General features: G+C 58.0%; 1 protein-coding gene across 1 annotated transcript in view; it reads left to right on the forward strand.

Moving 5' to 3' along the window:
• Positions 1-9143, forward strand: part of WNK4 (WNK lysine deficient protein kinase 4) — a 22855-nt gene extending 13712 nt beyond the window's left edge. Inside the window, exons 6-21 of the mRNA XM_019550505.1 lie at positions 453-541; positions 838-1057; positions 1300-1630; positions 2077-2207; positions 2355-2428; positions 2731-2872; positions 3074-3190; positions 3285-3464; positions 3891-3951; positions 4323-4478; positions 4607-5223; positions 5929-6025; positions 6350-6800; positions 6994-7196; positions 7474-7571; positions 7884-9143. Of these exons, the coding sequence (XP_019406050.1) occupies positions 453-541; positions 838-1057; positions 1300-1630; positions 2077-2207; positions 2355-2428; positions 2731-2872; positions 3074-3190; positions 3285-3464; positions 3891-3951; positions 4323-4478; positions 4607-5223; positions 5929-6025; positions 6350-6800; positions 6994-7196; positions 7474-7571; positions 7884-7886 (2970 nt within the window). The 3' untranslated portion in view covers positions 7887-9143. The remainder of the gene's footprint in view (positions 1-452; positions 542-837; positions 1058-1299; positions 1631-2076; positions 2208-2354; positions 2429-2730; positions 2873-3073; positions 3191-3284; positions 3465-3890; positions 3952-4322; positions 4479-4606; positions 5224-5928; positions 6026-6349; positions 6801-6993; positions 7197-7473; positions 7572-7883) is intronic.
• The last annotated feature ends 1714 nt before the right edge of the window (positions 9144-10857 follow it).

Below are 10857 nucleotides of genomic sequence, written 5' to 3' on the forward strand. Positions count from 1 at the left end.
TGATTGCTGGCCTGGGAAATGGAAGCCACAAGCCTCAGGAATTTAAATTGTCCCCATGTGTGCAAACTTCTTGGGGGTGCAGGGAGGTGAAGGAGGGCCTCACCACTGGTGGGTGGAAGCAGTCCTGGCTCTGGTGTGGTTTTGAGCAGTTGTGCTGAGCTCAGTCATTGCAGGGGGGTGAAAGGCTCTGTCTCTAGGTTGTAAAGGGAAATGGCATGTCCAAAGGTGAGTGATTGGGTAAGGGAGGTGTTTCCTCTAAGACCCTCCCAGTGGAGCTGTTTCTGTGCGCAGCTTGTAGCACTGTAGGTTGAGGCCCCAGAGACCTGGAGGGAGCATGTCCCTTGTCCTTAGGCCAGTCTAGGAGAGCCCTGTACCACTAAGCAATGCTTTGAGCTGTGGGTGGCCCTTGTGGGAAGGGACCTGCTGGACTGAGGGTGACTGCTCTTCCACAGGGTCTGAAACCCAACAGCTTCTATAAAGTGAAAGTGCCAGAGCTGAAGGAGATCATAGAGGGCTGCATCCGCATGAACAAGAATGAGAGGTGAGCACATGGGGCTGCTGTGCAGGCCCTAGGCAGCCTGGACCATGGGTCCTTGAGACAGATAAGGGGTGGCTGGGGTTTTGGGCTCTGTCTCAGCCCCAGCCCTGCTGCGGGTCTGTATAGTGCCTGGCCTCGGTGCTGCTGTGAGTGGAGATGACATCTTTGTTTGCAGGGAGCTGAGCTTTGCACATCTAAGTGGAGCTTTCCTGTCAGGCAGCCCTTTCCCTACAGTGCCCCCTAACTGTGCCAGATGGCCTGCCTGCCTCCCCATGCCAAGCCCACTATGTCTCTGGCAGGTACACCATTCAGGACCTGCTGGAGCACTCCTTCTTCCAGGAGGACACGGGAGTGCATGTTGAGCTGGCTGAGGAGGATGATGGCATCAAGTCTGGCCTCAAGCTCTGGCTGCGCATGGACGACACCAAGAAGCTTCATGGCAAGTACAAGGACAACAATGCCATTGAGTTCCTCTTTGAGCTCTACAAGGACGTGGCTGAGGAGGTGGCCCAGGAGATGGTAGGTGCAAGAGTGAGGATTGGGTAGCAACGCCACTCTCACCTTCCTCTCCTTCCCCCTCTCCCCTATAACTATCCCTCTTGGGGCCTCTAAGGTCCACAGTCTCCCCTGTGCCTGGTTCCCATCTTTTCCTAGTTGCCCAACTATTCTACCAGCCTGCAGCCTCAGGCTGGAAAGGCTGTGGCCCAGGCAGTGCAGGGCAGGGCTGCACTACCTAATGCTGCTGGTCTGTGCCTCTACAGGTAACCCTGGGCTTTGTGTGTGAAGCAGACTACAAGCTGGTAGCCAAGGCAGTGCGGGACCGTGTGGTGGCCATCAAGCGCAAGCGGGAGAAGCTGAAGCAGGCACAGGATGAGCTGCAGCGCAAGGAACAGGAAAAGCAGCAGGGCATCCTGCAGCTGTTGGAGGAGTTGAAGTCCCCTCTGGCACCAGGGACCCCTGCACCCTCTCCAACCACACCTGGCTCTGGGGACTCCATGCTCAACGGTACCTTCCCTCCGGAGCCTGAGGAACCTGAAGCTGACCAGCACCAGCATTTCCTGTACCGGCATACCAGCTACTCTTCTGCCACCTGTAAGTTGACAGTGCCTGGCTCCTGCTTGTGGGGGTGTGGCCCAGGATTTTTGGGGGTGGAAAGGAGGGGGGTCTGCCTTACACTGGCCAGCCACAGAGATGGGGGATCAGGTCTTACTTGAGGTTCATGGGGGTGGGGGGGCAGTGTCCTGCTTCTCTGCGGTGAGTGTATTGGCATCTAGCTGATGTTGCTCAGAGCCCTAAATGTGCCAGCTGGTTGCTCTGGTGACTTCTTTCTCTAGGCAGTTGCTGCCTGGTCTCTCCCTGCTTCTGAAAAATGGCAGTTCCCATGTATGGAACTGGTGGGGTAGGGTAGGGGAGAGCCCAACCAGCCCTTGTTCCTAGAGCCTGGGCAGAAAGCAGTTTCCCCACAGCAAACTGGGAGCCAGGAGTTCTGCACGGCTGGCCCCAGGGCCAGCTTTCTGACACTACTTTGTCCTCTGCAGCTGACTGTGAGACAGATGGTTACCTGAGCTCCTCAGGGTTCATGGACTCTCCCAACTTGTCCCATCGCAGTTTCTCTGCAGGGGAACCCTTCAGTCCACCTGCTGCTCCACTAGACTGCTGCTTCCCCCCGGTGAGCAGGGCCCTGGGCTGGGCTGGTGCAGAGAGGGTAGCAGGTGGCTCTGCTGTGGGCAATGTAGGTGTGGGGGAGTGCAGTGTAGGGAGAGGGCTGGTGGGTAGTTGTGCTTCCCCCTCACTCTAGTCTTCCCACCCCCTGCAGAGCATTGCAGTGAGCATGTCCTCTGAGCGCCTTTCTTCTGCACCAGCCAGCGAGTTCTCCTCCCCTGTGGACAGGTATGACTGGACCCTATCCTCATGTGGGGGCAAAGCATGCTGGAACCATGTGAGCCCCCTAGCATGAGAGGCTGAGCAGCATCTCACCTGGGCAGGCTAGCACCTGGAGTGAGCTAGCTCTGATCACAGAGGAATGGGAGCTGGGAAGATGGTGTAGATTAGGACTTGTACGTCTTGTCATAAAGCAGGAGAATTCAGGGCTGAGAGGCTCAGGGTCCAGTGGGACAGCGGGGTGCAGTTGATAAGGATCTTAGGACAGGATGTGAACTGTATGCAGCCTGATACTGGGGCCTCTGCCACAGCTATGCATCCGATGTGGCATCTGGCCTGAGCGATGGGTGTGAGGGGCTGTCAGCCAGTGAGCGGAGTACCAAGCTGCCTGCCAAGCGGCCATCGGGAAAGCTGCTGCGGCGTCGAGCCAGGTCCAGGCTGCGCATCACAAATGTAAGTGTAGCAGGTGGGTGTGGGATTGGGTGTGCTGCCTGCCAGCTAAGGGGGAGGAGGGAGGGCTAGGACAATAAGCCCTGGTGCCCCCGATTGCTCTCCCCCAAGGTGAGTTCCTTCTGCTGTCCAGGGATGGAAGGGGCCATTATGTGGCATACAGCAGCCTTCCCTGCATGAGTTAACCCTGCCCCTGCCCTGCAGATCTCTGACAAGAGTGACCGTGTGGTGGAATGCCAGTTGCAGACTTACAACAACAAAATGGTAACCTTCAAGTTTGATCTGGATGGTGACAACCCTGAGGAGATTGCTGCCGTCATGGTGAGTGTGAAGTGTTGTTCTTGGTGCTGGGGCTGGGGGAACAGGGCCCCAGGCTGCTTCTCCCAGTGATGATGTTCCTCCTCGACTCCTGCAGGTCAACAATGAGTTCATCCTCAAGTCAGAGCAGGAAGGCTTCATTCACCGCATCCGGGACATCATCCACCGTGTAGAGACCCTGCTGCGCAAGGATGTGCACAGCACCAGCTTGGAGGCGGCTGGGAGCCCCGAGGCTGAGAGTCCATCACCTGTGGCAGCTGCAGCTGCCGGCTGCCCAGTAAGTACCCTTCATCCCTTTCTGCCAAAGCTATTCCGTTCCCTCTTCCCCCAGTGGGTAACTGCCCATCTTGTGTGATGTGGAGGAGGGAGAGGGAGCAGTTCTCTATGAAGAACAAAGCCTGGCTTCCCTGATTCCTACCACAGTCTCATTGATGCCACCTTGATCTGCCAAGGGGGGAGCCCCAGCAGCCAGCTTCCACAAGTCTTTCCTGGGCATCTCCCTTCCCCAGGCTAAGTGGAACTTGGTCTCTGCCATCTGACCCTGCAGGCCTGGTTCCTGCTGATTGGTGGGTGCAACAGGTTGGTCTTGCACATATTCATGGGTGCCTGTGATGGGTTGCACTGGGGGCCTGAGAGCGGATGCACTGCATCTCTAGAGCCAGATGCCACCCCTTGCTCTGGCTCAGTCTCTGTCTTTTGTCAGCAGGCAGAGCTACAGCTGCAGGAACTTTCCCGCTCCATCTCTTCGTCATCCTCGCTAAGTGGTATGTCTCTGTCCTGCCAAGCTTTGTGTTAGCATGGCACTGTGACACCCCTATCTCCACATCTCCCACTTAAAGGTTGTGTCCACACCAGTGACTGCCTGCCTTCTCTGTCTGTGACACACCGTCTCCTGGAGTGGGTCAGGTTGCTCTGTGCTGCCTGCTGGCAACATAGTAATGGATGTCTTGCAGTGAGAAGATAGCAGGGCATCTGGGTTTTTGGGAGCCCAAGAAGCAGTAGATGCATGGCTGTGCCTGCCAGAGGGAGATGCAGGCATGGGCCTTTGCTGTCTGAGTGGCAGTGTAAATTGGGCCCAGTATGAGGGGCTGTGGCTGTGCATGGTACCAGGGATGACTCCTACTCTTTGTCCCAGATCTGGGCTACACCAGCCCTAGCCAGTCAATGCAGTCTCTGATCCAGCCTTCACTGAGCAGCTCCCCATCAGAGAATGATATCTTCAGCCCTGCAGACCCCTTGCCAGGGACCCAGTCCAACATGCTGTGGTCTGCACTGCCAGGAACATCTGCAGGTACTGGGGCAGCAGTCTCTCTGAGCAGAAAGAGAGTTTGAGTTTTGGAAGAGGGAACTGCGCCGGTGGGAACTGTGTCTTTCTCTTTCCCCCCCCCGGGCCTTTCTCACTGTTTTCTCCCTCCACAGGTTCCCCTAGTGCAACTGTGCAGAGCTGGCCATCCCTAACAGCACCTGGCCTGGCCTCAGGCCAGCTACCCATCTCCCAGTTTCCACAGACTGTTCCTGGTGCCGAAACTGGGGGCTTCCCACCTGCACTGACACAGTCTTCCCTAACCCAGCCATCCACCTTGCTGCCTCCAGGAGGGCTGAGCATCCCAGAACCCCTGAGCCCGTCTGTGACCAGTGCCACACCAGCCATGCCCCACTGGTCTCCAGCTGCCCCTTTGCTGTCGCTGGCCAACATGTTCTCTTTGGCAGTGATGACTGTGGCCCAGACACTGCTGCCAGCTGTCTCCTCATCCCCCAGCCCAGGTGGACATGTCTACTCGCCACAAATCTCTCAGCCACAGGCGCTGTACCCAGGACCAATGCACTTTGTCTACCCTGACTCTTCAGCCCTGGTGGAGCCAGCTGTGCTCTGCAGTGGGCCTGGGGAACTGGATGAGGCCAGTACTGCTGCCTTGGTTCCATATCCCCTCTTGGCCCCAGTGCCTGCTCCAGTCTTGCAGGACCCTGGAAACTGTGAAGCCACAGAGAACCCGCTATCATCACAGAGTGCTGTGGAGAGGCTGGACAGCAGTGTGGTAAGCAGGTGCTTCTTTTGCTCCCCATGCCCTGCCTGGGTTGTGGAGATTCCCTGTGCCCCCAGAATCTATTGCTGGGGTCTGGGCTTGGCAGACAGGCTGAGCTGGATGCTGTGTGCTTGGACCAGATCCCATTCTTCCCCAGAGGGGGTTGGAGAATTTGGTTGACTTGGCATTGCCTCTGTACCAAGTGTCAAGCAGCTGCAGGAGGGGCCTGGTCAGACCCCTGGGAAGAACCTGAGCATTAGGGAGCACTGCCAGGACATATTGACCTCTTACAAATAGTAAGCAAGCCCCCTCTGCTGAGTTAGCACCACCCCCATCCTTCTTCCTCCCTGCTTCCCCCTGTGTTTGCTGGCTGGTAGGGTCATGTGGAGGGGCCTGGCTGTGGTGCTCCAGCACTGAGATGGTGGGATGGTCGTGGGGCAGTTTCTGCCAGTGCACTGAAGTAGTTGTGGAGCTGCAGGGATGAAGCACTGCCCTTGGGGTGAGCCAGTCTTGGTTGGCTTGAAGCCTTGATGGGCAGCTAGGCCTGTGGCAACCTCTTTAGAGTTTGAGGGCCTGAGCTAGTAGCTGCAGCTCAGTGCAGAATCACCTGCTGCTCGGCATTAGCCAGCTCAGAGGCATCCTGTTGGCATCTTGTGCAGGGTAGGGGCTGAGAGTGGCTTGGCACTTGCTGATGCTGCCTGTGGCCTTGTCTTCCAGGTGCCACTCAGCTCCCCCAAATCCAGTCACCACCTGATCGTCTCGGAGTCACCTGCGCCCAGCGTGCCCAGGACTCGGCTGTCACCCATTAATGAAGGTGAGGTGCTGAGCAGGCGAGGAGACTGATGGGTGGGAAACGTGGAGCAGGGATGCTGCTGCTGCTTGGCTGAGGTGCAGCATACAAGTGTGGGGCAGCCTGGCCCTGGGGCAGGGCTGGAGGGTCTCAGAAGTGGTATCTGCTCCATGGAGGGACTACTAAGCAGCTTCCTATGCTGCTGCAGGTGCGCTTAGGCAGCCTGCTCTTCTATGGGTTGGGTACCAGTGCTTAGGGGGTGCATCTTGGACTTTGCTGAGCTAGGGCTCCCACCTGTGCTCAGGCAGAGCCCATCTCTTGTTCACGCTTCTCCCTGCTCACTGTCAGAGGCCAGACCCCAGGTTCTGGGCCGCTTCCAGGTGACCCGGTCCCAGGACCCAGCTGACAGCCCCCCAGATCAACAGAGCCAGAGTGACAGTGAGCAGAGTGGGCAAAAGCCTTGGGAGCCCGGGGCAGCCACCAGCTCCCCCCAGCCTGTGGTACCCAGCTCCCCCGATGGACAGGAGAGCACCAGCTATGACTCGGACTCCGTCCCTGAGACTGCAGTACAGGACCCAGATGAACTGCTGGCTGAGGAGGGGACACCAGTGGCACCAGCAGAGAGTGACCACGATGGGCCTGGAGTGGAAGAGCAGGAGGAGGGGATTGAGAACCCCCAGCAGGCAGTGTTGAGCCAGGTGTGGATCAGCTATTCACGCAGCTCCTCCTACCTGAGCAGCGATGACAGCGAGAGTGAGGATGAGGAGATCTGGGAAGAGTTGCAAAATCTACGACAGAAGTGAGTGGGGCCAAGGGGAGCTGAAAAGGTGTATCCTGGTGGTGTGGGCAGGTACCGTTGCTGCACCCTTCCAGGCCCTCCCTCTGTTTTCTATGGGGAACTGGGCTAAGAGGCAGTTGTCCAGACCCATATCTACATGGTTCCTAGGGATCCGCAACCCCTGCTCCTACCCTTATGGCCTGTCTGCCCCCAGGCACCTCTCGGAAGTACAGACATTGCAGTCCATACAGAAGAAGGAGATCGAAGAGTTGTATCTGAGGATGGGAAAGCAGCCGCCCCCAGGCATAGTCTCTCCAGCTGCTATGCTCTCTAGCCGCCAGCGCCGCCTCTCCAAAGGCAGCTTCAACCCATCCAGGCGCAACAGCCTCCAGCGTGTGGAACTCTTGCAGCCCACAGGTACCAGCTCTTTGCTAGTGCCCAAAGACACCCCCCCTCCCCCCTCAGCACTGGGCTCACACCCCTGGAAAGTCTTGGGCAGCCTCGTGGAGCTGGGTGCTTTGGTAGACTCTGCCCTGTGTTGCATGGAGAACAGCTGTGGGCCATGGCTTTAACCAGCACCTTGAAGAGCATGCGCTCTACTGCCCTGTATCTGAGGAAGGCTCAGTCCCAACAGCTACTGCTGCCATGTCTCTGTTGGTGCTGACCCATCCTCAGCTGCATCTGGCCCTGGCAGGGATCATGCGCCGGAACTCCCTGAGTGGCAGCAGTACCGGGTCCCAGGATCAGCGGCCAAACAAAGGGGTGACGTTTGCTGGAGACTTCAGCCGGATGGTGAGTCAGGACAAGCATTGCTCTATGGGCCTCAGCCCTGGGTATGGGACCTCCCAGCTCATTTACTCCCTACTCAACAGAGCAGAAGCTTGGCTTAGGCACGTACCAGGAGAGGGAGTAGAAGGAGGGTGGAATGCCTCTTTCCCCAAAACTGGGTCTGAGCTCCCTTTCTCGGCAGTTCATGCTTGTGGCTGCAAGCTCCTGGGGAGCAGCCATGGCCTGGCCTGATGTGGTAGCTCTGATGCTGGCTGCTTCTAATGTTTGGGGCTCCCTGCCAAGAGCCATCACTGTCTCACTTCTTTGTCTTTCCAGTAGTTGGCTGGTCAGGAGTGACTTGCATGGACTACCTCAGCCAAGCGCTTGCTGTACTAGAGGTCCAGTGAGGGGCCCTACTGTGAGCTGGGAATCCTGTGCTGTAGTTCCCTTCCTGGTACAGAGGCAGCACAGGCTCTGTGGGGGAAGAGAGCACCTTCCAATGGGAGCAGAAGGCACCTGCTGTTGCTTATCCCTTTCAGTTCAACTTCTGCAGGCCAGGGAGCCTCTGTGAGAGTGCCCTATGGGCTAGAGGGGCATGGAGTCCTGGCCCAGCCCGATACCTGTGAGGTCAATCTATCCTTGTTCAGCCTCAGGAGCCTGAGCCAAACCTCCAGGCATGTGATTAACCACCTTACAACCCCCCAGTCCTACCCCTTCTCTGCAGTCCCTCCCCTTGTTCAGACTGCAGGAGCTACAGGGAAGTAGGGGGAGCCTGGCTCTGAAGGGAATGGGGGAGGGCACAGCAGAAAGGGAAAAGTATGCAACAGGGCAGTGACCCAACTCCACACACATAGCAGCAGTCTCTGGAGGGCCCCAGACCTTGGTTCAGAGTGCCTCCTTGTGGTGATCACTGCAAAGAGGTCAGCTCCCTCTAGCCTTTCCCACTGCATTTCATTCCCCCACACCTCCCCTCCTTTCAGCAGCAGCAAATGTAACTCAGTCTCTGAGGGACTCCCCAGGCACATTCTGCCCCAGGCCATGTTTGCTGAAGGCAGGGCTGGGACTATGGAAATGTGTGTGTCAACATCCCCCCTCTTCATCGCAGCTCTTGCCTCTGCTTCGCTCCCAGCCTCAAAGAGTCCAAAGATTGTGTGTGGATGGATGCTTTTGTCTCCTTGGGGGCCCTTGACCCAGAGCTATAAGCCAGCAGAAGAAGCCCAAGTGCACTTATGCCTCTGTGTGTTTTAGTATCAGGCAAGTCCTCTGTCTTGCACCATGCGCTGCCTGACACTCTGCCCTATGCTGAAGACAATGTCTGCTGTTCAAGAGCCAGGTGTGGCTAGCCCTAGGCTACCATGCAGCTCACCACCTGTTCCAGCTGAGCTGTGAGATGCTGCTGCCATGTGAAGTTCTGCTTCTGCCCTGGTAGAAAACAGAACAGGCTAATGATGTAAAAAACTTCCTTGTAGAGGGGTTGTGAATAAAGTAGAGTGAACAAAGGGGAAGCAGTCTTTTATTGCTCCGAGACCGCGCAACTCCAGCAGCGGAGCAAGAGTGGCCACAGGGACATCCTAAAGCAAACAATCCTTCCTTCTGTAAGAATGCAGTCCAGTTCTCCCCCTTTTCCTGCCAAAGATGGATGAAAAACAAATCTCAGCTTGTTTGTGCATGGGCTGTAGGACAGAGGAGTAGGACAAGGACAGCCCTGTGCCACTAACTAGTATGCACATGTTGGATTTAGTAAGATAATAAAAATGAATGATTGAAATAGGAAATTTCCCTCCCTAGCAACCTAAACCTCTTATGGAAGTAGGTTGCTGAAAATGTCCCCACAGATGCTGCTCCCCCACACCAGCTGTATGCCTGCCAGCAGCTGCTTTAATGAACTACAACGACCTGCAATCCCTTCACAGAAGCATTTATTATAGATACAGAAGGCAGTGGTATGTGCCAGCACCTGGCTTAGCTCTCCTCTCGCCAGTATTTCCCCTGGGAAAGGGTCAACGTGGACAAGAGCTCCTCAGCAACCTCCCTGCAGAAAAGCAGTTCTCACAGTGGCCTTTCCCCACAGTGCAACAGGGTCACTTCTGCTAGCCAAGCCCTTTCCCCTATACAACTGGATCAGGACTGGGCTGGTCATCCCCACCCCATCCTGGGAAGCCCCAACCAAGCCCCTTTCTCTACAAAGCTGGGTTGCCCCCAGTCCCCCTGTGCAGCTGCATGGAGCCCCACCACCATGCCCACCCTGGGTTCTGTGTGGGGACCACCGGGCAGATGTGGCTCAGCAAGGGACCAGGAACGGTGCCAGGGAAAAGGGCTGGTGGCCCAGTCCAACCTGCCCATAGTGACCCTCCCAGAGGCCAGGGCGCACAGTGTTGCCACTGACAGGGGTGAAGCGGGGCTGCCACAATGCAGCCAGCGGTCCCGGGAGACTCCGGCGCCGGCCCGCAGGGGCTGGCCGCAAGGGAAGCCCTGCTTGCTCCCCTCGCTCCGGGTCAGCTAGTCGCGCTCTTGGCCGCCCCGTCCGTCGCCGCCTCCTCCCGGTCGCCGAAGAACCACTCCTGGGTCAGCGAGCGGAAGACGTAGCCGTCTGCGCGCCCGCTCAGGAAAACGCCGGTACGGCCCCGGCAGGATACAGAAGCCGAGCGCGAGGGTGCCGAGGAAGGCCACCACCACCGCCTTGCGGGCGCCGTGCCCGCGCTTCAGGGCGCGCTGCGCTTCCTCCAGGTTCTCCGCGAGGTGGCGCTGCGCGGCGCTGAGCTCCGGGTCCCACGCGGGGTCGATCCGCTCCGCCGCCGCCGTCGCCTTCGTCGCCACCAGCTGCTTGCGCAGCCCCCACGGCGCCGCCATCCTCCGTGCCCACTCCCTTCGCCTTGCGAGTGCGGCGAACGAGCCGGGAACGTCACATCCGCGCGTCACTGCCGACCGCCCCCTGACCCTCAACCCGGCTCCCAGGCCTGGCCAATCACGGGGCTTTACGTGCGGCAGAAGGTTTTGAAGCGGGAGCGAGGGAGGCCCCGGGGGCTGCCCCGGCCGGGCTCCTGAGGGGCTGAGGGTGGGGGGGGCGGCTCCTGCCCTGCCCTGCCCTGAGCACGGAAGACGCCGCTCACCGATCACCTCCCGCGGGGAGTCCAAGTGCCCTTCTCTCCGCATCCCAACATTGTCCGGTTCTATGACTCCTGGAAGTCGTGTGTCAAGGGTCAGGTCTGCATTGCGCTGGTCACTGAGCTCATGACATCTGGCACCCTAAAAACGTGAGTATTTTAGGGTTGGGGGAAGGTAATGAGGTGTGGGGGGGGCAAGGGGATGT

Source organism: Crocodylus porosus, unplaced genomic scaffold (assembly GCF_001723895.1).
Source record: "Crocodylus porosus isolate Cpor-Errol unplaced genomic scaffold, CroPor_comp1, whole genome shotgun sequence".
Lineage (NCBI taxonomy): Eukaryota > Metazoa > Chordata > Crocodylia > Crocodylidae > Crocodylus > Crocodylus porosus.